This window comes from Anguilla anguilla, chromosome 13 (genome assembly GCF_013347855.1).
Source record: "Anguilla anguilla isolate fAngAng1 chromosome 13, fAngAng1.pri, whole genome shotgun sequence".
Taxonomy (NCBI): Eukaryota; Metazoa; Chordata; class Actinopteri; order Anguilliformes; family Anguillidae; genus Anguilla; species Anguilla anguilla.
This window is the reverse complement of record NC_049213.1, coordinates 30708465-30722643: the sequence shown is the minus strand read 5'-3', so window position 1 is coordinate 30722643 and position 14179 is coordinate 30708465. Positions and strand designations below refer to the sequence as shown.

At 43.5% G+C, this 14179-nt stretch overlaps 2 protein-coding genes across 5 annotated transcripts in view; both read right to left on the bottom strand.

Annotated features, from left to right (window-relative positions):
- The window catches only part of LOC118211467 (protein NDRG3-like), a 40539-nt gene extending 34139 nt beyond the window's left edge, over positions 1–6400 (bottom strand). For 2 of the 3 annotated variants that reach the window (XM_035388694.1, XM_035388696.1), the window contains exon 1: positions 6221–6399. The gene's annotated coding sequence lies outside the window, so the exon portion shown is untranslated. Of the gene's footprint in view, positions 1–6220 lie in introns of all 3 variants that reach the window. The other variant, XM_035388693.1, reaches the window with a different exon arrangement.
- A 1410-nt stretch (positions 6401–7810) lies between these two features.
- Positions 7811–14179, bottom strand: part of LOC118211465 (rho GTPase-activating protein 39-like) — a 39348-nt gene continuing 32979 nt past the window's right edge. For both annotated transcript variants that reach the window (XM_035388689.1, XM_035388690.1), the window contains 3 exons: positions 13206–13297; positions 12447–12616; positions 7811–9629 (listed from right to left, as the gene is read on the bottom strand). In XM_035388689.1, coding sequence (XP_035244580.1) covers positions 9435–9629; positions 12447–12616; positions 13206–13297 — 457 coding nt within the window. In that variant the 3' untranslated portion in view covers positions 7811–9434. The remainder of the gene's footprint in view (positions 9630–12446; positions 12617–13205; positions 13298–14179) is intronic.

The following is a 14179-nucleotide window of genomic DNA, read 5'->3' as shown; positions in this document are numbered from 1 at the left end:
ATCTTGCTTCCAAAAAGGGCTTTCTCCTTTAGTCGCTGGCATGTGTGTCAGAGCGTTAACTCCCCCGCTAATGGCGGCTGACCACTGGCACGCTTCTCAGCCGCGGCCGGTGGCAGCGCCGGAGGCAATAAAAGCGTGAAGCGCTCCGGTGTCTCTCTCTCTTCTCCCCGAGGAACGCCCGATTCTGCGCCCACGCAGAGCAGAGGGAGGCGCCTGCATGAGCCGTCCGCCTCCCTGGGCCATCGCACAATGGCCTTCTGGGAAGGGGTCATCTGATATGCCGGCACCGCCCGCCGAGAGCCCGCCGAGGGGCCGAGGGTGTGCGGTGATGTCATCAGCCGACGCCACCCTGGGCCGCCAGGAAGCTCCAGAGAGGTTGTCACGACAACAGCAAAGCCAGATAGACTCCAGTTCTCCCACTTTTCTGATTTTCCCCAAAAAGAGTCACCAGACCGGAGTTTAGGAATTGCATTACATTACATTACATTAATTTGGCTTTTATCCAAAGCGACGTACAAAAAAGTGCATTTCATGGTCGTAGACAACTGCTAAACACGGGTTCAGTAAGGTAATTGCTTTAGGTGAACATAAGTCAATATGGTTTGAGTAGGAGGTCACCAGGAGGGACCTACTGGCCAAACTGAGGCTCCACTCCATGGCCAAGCTCCTTTGCAGACTGAGCCACTCACAAGCTTCCTTACGTCACGGATGCATTTGCACCCGAGGCCCCGCTGTTTACATAACACTCAAAGCAGCGAGATTTAGTCCTTCATGCAACATGTAATTTATGTTTCTGAGTCACATTCATCTGCACGGCTGAATTTACACAAAATAAAACTCAGACTGCAACTGTGTGAAGCTTTTCAGCAGCATTTGCTCATTCATGGTTCAGAGACTCCCTCACTTTTTTGCACAGACTTAATTATGTGAGCCTAAAGTGTTTGGGGGGTGGGGTTTGCAACGTTCAAAATTCCATCAATGATTCACAGACTTTAACCAATCATAGCATTGTGACAAGGATCTCAGTATTTGAGTGGATATGAGTCAGTAAGATTAGTGGGTTTTATGAAATTTCACTCTATCGTTATTGTAAGCATTGTCAGATGACACAGTCTGGACACTGAATCTGCACACATTTAGAATTACAGGCTACAGTAAACACAAAGCTGCTACAAGCCCTGATGAACTGGCAGAGACAATTGGTAGTTTGGCAGATAAAATGCACAGCCATTGGCTAACTCCATCATGAGGCCCTCCAACTGTCCTGTATTAGCTTGTCCTGATTAATTTATGCCCACCATGCCCTCCCTGTCCCCGTGTACTCTGAATGTACACTGTACAGCAGACCAGACAGAGTCTCACCATTGCTAACATACTGTTTTGTATTTATGCCCGGGACACATGGCACAGGGACGGGAGCCCTGTCTATGCCTGAAAGCCGTGACTGCACCACCTATTCGAATACTGTCCTTCTGCACATTGGTAGTGTTGGAAAGCACACACTGAAAATAGATTGGAAATCTATTTTTTCCACAAAGCGACAGCAGCAATCATTAGTCTGCAAAAGACATTAGTCAAGGTCCCGGCATCTCGGGCACACAACGCAATGTCATTTTGAGTTACTCGATGCTTGTGGGCAGGATATCCCTTCTCTGCTCTGCCAAAGTGCCACGCTTGGAGATTAAACGGACAATGAAGTACCCGGCCCACCCACAGTGCCCGGGACAGAAGCAAAGTGTGGGTCGGAAAGTCTAATGAAAAGGAGATCCTTTTCTGGATCTTTTCTGGATCCTATCCTCCTCCAGATCTTTTTTTAGGATCCGATCAGGAAGATTAGGACAGGGCAGCTCTTGTAGCCTGTCAGAGGACACTCACAAAGCATTTAACAGAACTCAAATCAGCCTTAATAAGTACTTTGTTTACTGCCCACATCAGCGTTTATTCCTTTGCTTGACACAGTGCTGGACGTTCTCACGACAGCAGACAATACAATCAGCCTACTTGGCCTGAATTGCCAGTCCATCTCATCAAGCGTACTTATGTTGTCATGTGATGTTTATGTCCTCATTTCATTTTATGTAATCTCATCTCATGAAGCAACCCAGTGAAAGTGAATGCTGTTAAAAATGGCCTTGAGCAGCAGCAGCAGAGGAACATGCACCTCCTGACCACAAGCCGAACACTCAGCTGACTGGGTTTTTGAGCCTTATTTGAGGGCCGCTTTACTGGTCTCTGCATTTATTATGCACATCATCCTGGAGAGCAGTGAGGAGGCCAACACAGTCTCTAGTGGTGAGGTTCAGTGTGAGAATGAGATGTAAGTGGCCTCCCAGCTGAATTTATGGGTATAAATCATGTTAAATGGGAACAAATAAAACACCATTAAGTCCAGCTCCATGTTAACTACGCCCCAGAAGCACTGCACATTGTCACCTCCAGAATTAGAAAAAAAGAATGTTCAAGCATGGTCTAGAACACCCCAATTATCTCTGTCCAGGTAAGTGGCTTCACAGACCAACAAACATGTGTGGAAAAATAATTCTTAGTACTAATATGAAATTAAATTGGACCAATTTAAATCTTTGCTCCCTTGTTGTTCTTTTGATATAACTCAACCTGAAATTACATCAGTAATCTACTTTATTAATCCCTCTCAAATTTGAAAACCTCCATTTTTAACCTAGTGAGACAAGAAAGGCCTAAGTGCTCAAAGTTCTATTTCAATGTAACATCTGGAACCAGTCTTGTTGCTCTTCTCTGCACCTTTATCAAAGTTTATATCCTTCTCATAGTTCAGTGCGGTCACCTCCAGCACAATCTCCCCCAACATTCTATACGTAGGACTATGCTGTGTGACTAATGCTCGCTGTGTACTAAGGAAAACTGTAAAAAAAAGTCATAAAGACGTTGAATTACAAGGTAATAAATGTCAAGATCAAACAGGGAAGTTCTCGATGGGGAGAGGTAAAATATTCCTGCAGAAACACACGCACTTACACACACAGAAACCGTGATCACACACACACTTACACACACAGAAACAGTGATCACCCATGCATGCACATGCCCTAGCAGGAAACACGCGAACAGTGGGCATGCATATGCGCATATATATGCATGGACAAAAGGAGAACACACATGCATTCATGCACACAGGCAAACATGTACAAAAATGCACACAAACACTGACGCATAAACACAGAGCATTTCTGCAAGCATAAAGAGGAAGCAAGTTAGATTTTAAAACGTAAGCTACACATAAACGTGTGCACCGTAGCATGAAGGGCAAGGTCAAAAAACAGTGCAGATCATGCCCTCTTGCCTATTGATTTCCATTGCTTTCCTCACCATTTAATGGCCTTCCTTTAATGTAACACCATTAATGGTCAAGGCAGCCGAGAGCGGAGAATTTACATGCTGGACGGGTCTGCTGGCAGCGTAACCTAATTAAAGCCCGCAACTCCCTTATGGCCAGCCTTCCCTCTCACTCACGTCAAGAAGATCCTCATCAACAAAATCTCCCAAAACAAACACTCATTTTGTATTGCCAGTTCTACTGTCCCTCTCATGTTTGTAAGTGCATGGGAGTGGGTGTGCGTGTGAGTAGGTGGGTAACTGAGCGAATGTGTGGTCATGATTTTAAAAGAGCGAAGACACAATACAATAATGTAACAAACTGAAATTATGACAACATGCCGCGCTAGTCTTTGGAGTAAAGTGGAGACTCTGGATGGGAGAACAGGACTGGACTGTCACAAACACGGACAGGACTGTGACAAACTGTAACTGTAACTGTAAATAATACACAGGAGAAGCACGTGAGAGGGTGAGTGGGCCTGAATCAGTGAGGCAGCGCACAACAACGCAAAAAAAAGCTCTCGTGGTGTGCTTCAGGAGCCATGGGGCACTCTGTGCTGGGAATGAATGTATCCACTTCTCTCCTTCCACACTTTGACTGAGCACATTCACCACGACTGCACCGGAAAAATAAAACAGTTGAGCAATTCACAGAGAAAAACCCCTCAGAACGCGTTCTGGTTTCCCCCCCACTACGACCTTCCCATGAACGGTGGTCATCCTCAAAGGCACGTTTAACACAAATCCTACTTCCCATCGCTGGTGCTTCTGCTGCAGTCGTGAGCGAGACGCCAGGGTACGTTACGCTCCTGAGCTGCTGGGTCCGCCCGTCCCTCCCGCCTCTGGCTACTCTGACTGTGGGTAAGAACAGTGCCTTCCGTGCTGCTGTCCCACGGCTTCATTTCTGTCACTAACCGCCACCCCAGCAGCAGACCAGAGCCAATGATCAAGCCCTCACTAATCCATCAGACCACTGGAAATTTCCACTGGCCGTTTCCCTGAAAACGCACACCGGACTTTAAAGGGGAATTGAATATCCATTTGTCATTTGACCAGTAACTCAGGGTGTACTTTTTACATTAGATTTAATTGCACTGCAGAACGGTGTGATGTATTGCTCCATTCGTGCTGCCACAATGTCATGTTTTGTTTTCTTAATGGAATACCATTTGATTGGTCGAGCCTCAAAGAGTTGCTCCTGCCGGCCTGTTTCCTTTCCTTATTATTAGGGAAGACTGTATATTCCATTAGGTTTTCTAAAACCGCATATACATTCAGGCAGTGCAGAGTAGCTAACCTCAAATCACCGCATTTTTGTTTGTCTGGTTGATTCTATTTTATTAGTTGTAGCCTACTGTGTTATGATTACCCAAGCCTGGACAGCTTCCCACATATATTTTTAAATGCCTTTACAGCACAGTTGTCAAAGTAATCCATGCTAGATTAGAGGATTGTCCCATTTGAAACAGTACATGTCTGGTGGGTTTTGAAACCGCACTGGTTTTTCTTTTTTTTTTTCTTTTGTCTCCAAACACTAGACAAAACAGCTGCCCAGCTCATTCCACACTTAATATCAAGGACGTCAGGCATCTCTGTTATTGAATGTTGTGAAGGCCCTCATCTCCTTCGTAACACCAGCTGTTTCTGCTAATGGAGAAAAATGCCCAGCAGCTTCAACACAAATCCCTGTTTTCTTTTTCTTTCTTTCTTCCAGATAATGGTATTATTAGTTCAAACAATAAATAATGGGGCCTCCTTGATTTGTCGGCTAAACACACTCTGATATCAATCGTATTGTTCAACGTTAGGCAATCACTTAACCTGCTCGTGACCCAGGTAACCTTCTCCTATAAGTATGACCTGCGCAGAACCAGGTGACATTCACCAATGTCACTGACACTCGTGCCGGAAGTAGTGCAATGTTTCACCTGGCCTGGAGCGAGGCAGCAGCTGCCGGTTTCAACAGCAAAACAGAGTGGAGCTGCCAAGACCTTGCAGTTTAACGAACAGGCTAATACACTGTGAGCAGCAATGTTACTATACGACACGACTAGTGTAGGCTATAGCTTCTTTGTTGGGTTTAATAGGCATAAAGTTACATAAGTGTGATTTAAAAAATATGGCTAATTTCGTAGGCTATTCAACTCAAGACATCAGTGTACAGTCCAGTTAATCTTATCAGTACGCTTTAAATATATATATATATATTCAAGATAAACTAATGTTCAAGAAATATTTACCAGTTGAGAACATTTCGTACTTTTCAGTATAGTGTATAGGCTAGGCCAAAATTATCTGTTGAATGTGATCTGACAACTACAGAAAAGTCTAAATGTGGTCATAAAACTGAAGCCAGTTGTCCATCTAAAAGAATAGCTTTGTGCATTTTGAACGTCAGCTCTATACCGTGCAACTTAGGAAAAACAGCATGTATGGTATGTATAATCAGCTGGCATTCTCCAGTAGGTACTTTGAAATCGATGTTAGTAACATAAAAAGTAACGATTAAAAAAAATGGCATTATGACAAAGCGTCACTCGCTATTTTGAAACATTTGCTTAGTCTAGATAGCTAGCTAGCTGTCAAGCCGACGAGTTATTTGTTAATCTCCCGAATTTTTACATTCTATTTGTTCACATCTAGACTGAATTTATATGTGCAAGGAATTAAAAAATAGACATTTTGGAACCATTTCACTGGCAGTATAATAATAAAGCCAGCTGTAGGCTACTACAGTAGTTCTTGCTTGAGCCACAACACATCGCACCATCGCAATAGATAAAACTATGGCCACATCTGTATTAGACGTGCTTGTTAGCTAGCAAGCTTTAGTGTTAACTGCAATACGTTGTATTTTACTCACCGGCTGGATGATTAAATAACACTGACTTCCGTCGAAATCCTCGAAACAAACGGTTTTGTAGCTAAAGATGCTTGCTTGCGGAACCTTCCACTGCACGTTTCCTTAGACAGGACGTGTATGTCACTCGTAGGGCGGAACTACACATTGCGTCCGAGACACCAGGACAACCCCCAAAAGACCAGGCAGATAGAGATTAATTTGAACGCCCCCAAGAGGTTACCTGTGAATAAGTAATCAATTACAAAGAAAGTCTATGAATTATCGTAGACGACGCTGCGCTAAACCATAAATAATAATGCTCAGTCAATACAATATGTCATAGCTTGTTATTTAGACTCACTCACTCGTTGCTACAGCTACTTACATTTCCATATCTGATGTCTTGCTGTGATATTCAAACGAGGGAACAGAACAACGCTACTTGAATGTGGTTTTATGGAAACGATTAGTTTATTTCCAGTGTACAAGTTATAGGCTACACTATTTAGCATATCTGTAATGACTGAGGATTGTCATTCATAGATTGTTTCACAGGTGTGAGAAATATAACGGTCACACAAATGACATGCACATCCGTATCTCCGTGCATCTGGTGTATCTGCTGTGCGCCCAAGTATTTTTTCTATCCCAGATCCTTCGATGAACACTGTACGACTATACAGTTTCCTGTCAAATCTTTATCTATCACGCTGTATTTCTTCGTTAAAATCTCCAATTGTGCAAGTCTCCAAGCCAGTATTTTATATCTAAAGTAGCCTAGATGTCACAGTACACTAGAACCAGAATGGTAGCATTTTTTAGGTAGAACATTATTTCATCACGGAAATAGCCTATATAAAGTGGACCTCCATCATGTGCAATACAATTCAAACATTACGCAATTTTATATGCACATCTAATCCCCAAGATATACCTGAGGATCCAAATGTGGGTTTGACCAAAATAAACTACACCAGGGGTGACCAAATCCAAAGGGGTCTGGGTTTGATTACAATTCCATAAAACGCAATCCACCCCGTTAGAATGCGAAAGCAGCCACTGATTCGGAAAGTGCTCCCCCTCGTGGAAAAGTTCGAGTTTGTCGGAGTGAAAGCATAAAAATGTTTGTGTGCGCAGGTGCTAAACTTGTGTGAAGAGTGTTATTTTTTCCCTGTCCATTTGTCCAGAAAATTACTTTTTGACAAAATGTTGTGACGTACTGCCACCTCTTGTGTTTTTATTTCTTGCCTTCACATAAAAAAACAAAAACAACTTACAATGATTCAAATCTTCTCAATTGAATTACAATCACCATTGAGGTATTAAAATGCTGTCCAGTTCAACTGTAAACCAAAGTTAGGTGAAATAACCTATTGTACAATTCCTGCTGTTCTATAGCACACTCACTGGAAGGAGAAACATTTGACGTGGATGCAGAGAGTGGCATTACATCAGCATGGTTGTGCAGGGTTTGTGTTTATATGTGATTTCCTGCTCTTATTCACACTGTTGATTATATGATGACAGTGAGGCTTGGGTGAAAGCAGAATGCATAACTATATTGCACTGTGCTTTGGGGATTTCCTGAAAAAAAACATGTTTAATGAACTCTTTGAATTTAGAAACTTTATTCTTTTTTTTTCTTTTTACAATTATCTATGAACTTGGGAGAGAAATAAAGGCGACCACATGATTAAATTTCACTGGTAATTTCTTTTGGTAATTTCACATGCGCACACACATGCATGTAAGAGCACACATGCATACATACAATAAACATACCAACATTTTTGCAAAGGCATTTACAGCAAAAGCTATAAGAATCGATACAGAAACAGGCAAGTATCAGGAAGAAGAAGCAAAGTGCAATACAGGTGGACAACCTGATGCAGGGTACCTATATGAAGGTACAGTTCTAAACAAAGCAATACCTTTTACACTTTTTAAATAGGCTTTATCAACAACCTTTTTTTAATGGAAAAAAAATTACAATTGTCACTGTCATCATTTTGAAAATACAGTAATCAACACATTACTATTCACAGGTTGTATTTACAAATGAAAATCCAAAAAATACAAGCCACCACTTATTTACCTTCCTGGGGAGTTCTGAGGTAAAATGAAATAAAACTCCAGAAAATGGCATCATTTCATACTGTGTTACAATCACATACTTTTGGCTTGGGGCCCATCCCCCAGCTGACATTTTAGATAGAACGTTTGCAACACACAAGAGGAGCCTGCAGGACACACACAACTAAGCCATTCAAAGGTTAGCAAAGCAGTTCAATAAAAACTTGTACTTAATCACAATGGTGTCTAAAAATATAATTTTTGAGGCCTACTGTAGAAAATAAAAAATAACAATTTATGATTACGGCTCAGAAATTAACAACTGTATCCACATTAAGTCCGCTTCATTTCTTCACAGAATGCAGCATTTCTGTTGTGATAGAGTAGCTTTGCTTTTACAGAGCAGACTGACTGTTCAACAGTTTCCCTGCCACCTTAGACTCCTGCCCTTCAGTTGGCATGTACCGTTAAATGCTACATTTCTCCCATTTACAGAGCGGGTATCTTTCCACTCACCCCCTGCTGGTACTCAGGAGAAGTGACTAGCTATCTATGGCCTTTACACAGACATGATGTCCAGATGGAGAACTAACTTTTTTGTACAGAAAAAGCTTACCCACGGTCTGGCAGTAGGCCTCTGAGCCTCAGTGTTTCCTACAGGCACGGCTGAGGACGGAAGCCCCCCCCCATTGCGGACAGGGGATAAGCCATGCCCATGCCCATGCCACCGTGCCATTCAACTCACCCAAGCCCAGAAATAAAACAAATCATTTTATGCGACGCTGCAATAAAAAGACGATCATTTCTCAACAAAGAAAGTTATAAAATAAAACTGCATCCCCCACAATCTGCAATAAAAACTTTACTTGACATATCACTTTGTGATGGCTGCAAGATCCGCCTCAGTTAGTTAAAACAGCATTTTCCTCCAACCACAGTTCAGCATTTGTGTCACAGTCATACGCCATTTATTGAGTCTTTGTATGAAGCACCATCCAGTGTTCGGAGCAATGCTGTTCCACGGTGAAAGACCACTTCATTACCCTGAGTTCCAGTTGCGGGATTAGCCAGGTAAAGAGCGTAAGCGAGGAGCTCAGGTAGGCAGGCGTGGTTGCCATGACACCTGGCTTGTGAGAAGGAGGAGGAGGGGCGGTGGGGCCTCTCACAGGACGCCGCTGATGAAGCTGGTGTCCAGGTGAACGATGAGGAGACGCAGGAAGGACATCTCCTTGCGCGTGTTCTCGAAGATGACGCGCGGGTCGTCCGACTGGCAGCGCAGGCAGTTGGGCGCCATCACCATGGCCAGGTTGTTGACGTCCATCTTGGTCTTGCTCACATTCACTGGCTGGGCAAACACCTGGAGGCGCAGGTGTTTCATCAGGAAAAACGTATAATGAGAAACAGAATCTCACATGCAAACAAACGATTGGCATGGCAACCAATATCATCAATATTTAACTGAATCTTTTCTGAATATATGACTGCTTTTCAGTAATAGACATAAGCACTAAAAAATAAACATATTTTTTCTTAATTTATTTTTCAACAAGAACTGGAGAACTATACTAAAGGAACCAATAACTGATCTCTTGGTCGAATAATGGAAAAATGATGTGTGAAATGTCTAGAACATCCTCAGACAAGCACACGCATGTAACCTATGCGGTTGATGAGAACACATCCTATCACAATATTATCTGTGGTTATTGCACAGCCTCAGGCCTCTCTGTCTCTGCCAATCACAGCAAGCCCAAGCACCTCTAACACAAACACACACCCACACACGCTCAGAGTACAAGCGCGTGAGAACAGACCTGGGTAATATTAAGCACCAACTGGCCCCGAGCGTCCGTACACAAACTCAAACAGCGAAGCCATGACCACCCAACAAGTCTGAAAACCACCCTTTAAGCCTCTGCTTAGAACAAAAGCACTCGATACTTTCACGTTAGCTTGAATTACATGCTGCTTATTAAAACTTTTTCAGCCAGTTTTTCTGTGATATATAACTGACGTAATGTATATATGCAGCTGGGTATAATGAAAGGATAAATGAGCTCAGACCAGCCTGGCCAATCACACGCTGTCTGTTGGTGGGTGTAGAGTGATCAGCTCATGTCAGTCAGGTCAAAGCAATGTAGGGTTCCCCCCAAGATTTCTTCCAATTGGGGAGTTTCTTCTCGGCACTGTTTGAGGGTTTTTCTTCCCACTGGGGATTTTTTTTACCTCATGTGTTTGCTATTTGGGGGTTCAAGCCTGTTTCTTTTTGCCCTGTAAGCAAAAAGCATGGACCAAAAAAAAAAAAAGAAGATCCCAAAGCTGTGTGGTGTGGTGTGGTTTGGTATGGTATGGTATGTGTACGTACATTTGGGGTGTGCTGGCAGGTGTGTGCAAGTGTGTGGACGAGTGTGTGTGTGTGTGTGTGCATGTGTGTGGTGCATGCATACAGTGCACGAACGTGCATGCACCTCAAAAGTGTGAGAGATATATATGCAACTCAGCTGTGTGGTCACTGTGATACTGGTGAGGTAGGGACAGAGACAAAATGTATTCTACTTTGTAAAAAGTATACAGAATTGAAACATTTAAAAAAAATTGAAATATCGCTACCCCTAAATTCAAAGAAATTACTGACATAAACAGATTATCATTCTTACTGGGGGCAGGACCGAAAGCACAACTGTCTGCACAGTATTTGGCAGTGTGCCATAGCCTGAGTGAACAGGCACCTCCATCATCACATTGTCCCTAGAACAGGGACAATCAGCCCTGAAATAGTCCCTAATAGTAATTAGCTTACATTGTTGTTTTTATGGTTATTGCTTTTTATTACCACTATATTTGTTAACAAGGCCCCCAGACCCCGCCCCCATTACTGATGGTCCAAGAGCCCTATCGTTTACATCAATAATGTTCATATAGTTGTTGTTCCTGCTGTTGTAGTTTTTATGGAAACAGTCGCTTTGGCAATGCTATACCGATGTGTGGTCATGCTAATAAAACTTATTTGACTTAGAATTAGAGAGCGAGAGAGGGGGGTGAGAGAGGGAGAGAGAGAGGAGAGACAGAGAGCAAGAGAGGGCAAGAAGGAGGGAGGGAGAGAGAGACAGAGAGGCAAAGAGACAATGACAAATAGAGAGGGGGAAGGCAAAGAAAAAGTGAGTAAAAAATTGAGTGGAGAAAAAGAAGGAGGGGAAATAAATAAAATAAATATCTAAATTGGTGAGAGGCAACATGAGACAGAGACTGAGATAAGGTGATGGAAAAGGAGAGGCAGGTGAAACAGGATCCATCTCCATGGCTAGCTTCACAGATGCTTTCCCTTTCCATGAAACATTGATCAAAGCTTACAAATTCACAGCACTTCTCTGTCTCTTTTTTCATCTTTTTCACCATCTTTTGGGAGATTGAAAACTTACATAAGTTTTAGTTAGTTGGGGAACATAAAAACAGTACATAAAGGGGGCTGGTTTAGACTAGAATATCTTTGTGATATTCTAGAACCAGATGCACAGTAACAAGTCACTGGATGTTGCAAATAAAGATAAAAGCTGTGACAAAGAAAAGACTGCCCCAGATATGTCCCGTTTCATAAGTAAAAAATATCAGCTTGGAGTCTCAATCCCAATACAGGAAAATGATTTGTCTCCAAAAAACAGCTCAACTATCAGCATAACTGACATGCCAAACAAGAGGCTTTTCTTTTCTCTGAAGAGAAACATACTTGGGTCTGCAGATAACCTCCATGACACTGACCAAGATGGAAGAAAAGCTGTTACACAAGTGTGCTATGCACGCTTACCTATCCCACGTGGGAAACATAATACTGGCTCTGTCATCTCCATGCCCCACCTGCGCGATACCATAGTGACCCCGATACCATAGCAACTACAGCTCTCCAGCACCAGGCCTAACCATCCCTGGGACAGACTGATTTCTGCCGGTCTGAAGTTTGCTCTTTATGCTCTGTATGCTTGTTTGTGAGTCTGTTTGCAGGTCAGAATGTGTGCTATGTATATATGCCTTTTGTATGCACTTTGAGTATGTGTGAGAGCACGTATATGGGTGTGTGTGTGTGTGTGTGTGTGTGTGTGTGTGTGTGTGTGTTTGTGCGTGTGTGTACCTGTGTGTGCCTGTGTGTGTGTGTGTAGGCGCATGCGTGTAAGATAAATACCTGCAGGAAGTGTATGAAGTAGCAGAGCACTAGGTAGTTGAGCTGAGGCAGGGACTGCACCACGTTGAGGGCTGTCTCTGGGTCCTCATAGCTGCTGATGCACTGCCTGTAGTAACTCATGGGGATCAGGGGCTCCTCCAACTCCCGGTACCACAGCTTCAGCAGTGAGGCTGTAGGAGAGAGACAGCATCATATACCACAGCTTCAGCAGGGAGGCTGTAGGAGAGAGACAGCATCATATACCACAGCTTCAGCAGGGAGGCTGCAGGAGAGAGACACCATCATAGATCACAGCTTCAACAGGGAGGCTGTAGGAGAGAGACAGCATCATAGATTACAGCTTCAGCAGGGAGGCTGCAGGAGAGAGACAGCATCATAGATTACAGCTTCAGCAGGGAGTCTGCAGGAGAGAGACAGCATCACAGCTTCAGCAGGGAGGCTGTAGGAGAGAGACAGCATCATAGATTACAGCTTCATCAGCCATGTACTGTAACTTAAGAATAAGCACTGAAAAGAAGTTACATCTGTCAATTTCTGTCACTCCAATTCTTCATATCTTTTTCTCACAAAGTCTGCTGTCAAATAATACCAAGTACAACTGTTAAAGGCAACCTGGAAAGACAACAATAGCTTGTTTGTAATTAAAGGGATTAAAAAGGATCAAGGCATTTAAACTACTGTTTGTGCTGAAATGTGGCCACATTAATGTGAAATTTTAGGTTTTTTAATTTTTATTATTATTTAAAACAGCATAAATACCTGGGACATTGGGATCAGACAGGTCCTCTGGGATTTTCCATTGGTCCACCTGCAGCTTCAAAGCGTTTACCTCGTCAATGTCTCCTGGCACTCTGCACAGACCATACAACAGTCACATAGCAAAAAAAGAGAAAAAGAGAATATGGTCAGCGAGCCACTGGCTAGCAAGTCACTGACCGAGCTTCAAGTTACATTACCATCATAGTTTTTGCTCCCATATAAGATCTTAGTAGACTCAGTTTGACTCAAGTCTGGTGGATGGGAAGTTACAAGGCCCTGTGTTTCTATTTATAAAATCTCTGTTTTGGTGGATCCTTTAACACCACAGCCACTCTGGGTTCTGAAGAGCTGTAACTGTCGCAGAGAGCATCACTGAAAAGAGCACTTTGTTGTTGTTTCATAGGTTGGCCATCAGGGGGAGACATTGTGTCAGTGGCAGGCTGTCGATTGCCTAAAATGGCTGCAGCGTCCGTGAGGGGGCCTCCAACCCCCAGCAGACTCTGTCATGTGCTATCTGAGCATGAGGCCCGCTGGTCCTGCGAATTTAATTACTGAGGGCGTTTCCACCGAGACAGGAAAAAAGAGGATCAGAATCGCGCTCTTATTCATCTGCCATGAGTGAAAGGGACTGGAGGACAACAGCCATGTGTTCTGTGTGGCGGGCAGCGAGCTTCCACCCCGCATTCCAGCCGTATATCACTGCAGCTGCTAATGCCTGCGTCTCTCTGCATCTGTCTGCGCATTCCAGTGCCCCCCTCCCCCCGAGAAGCATGCATTGTGCCCCCCCCCCCTTTCCAGCCAAGCAGAGCAGAAGGGATTTTAATGGTAAAACTCTGCAGTGGCAGACCAGTTTCGCCGCAGACCCTCTTCAGAGACTAATGAGTGAGCTAACAGGCAGAGCATTCTTACAGCACTGCCATAACAGCCTGAGTTTAAATATGAAAATTTGGCTAAGAGTTCTGTTAAGCTTCCGG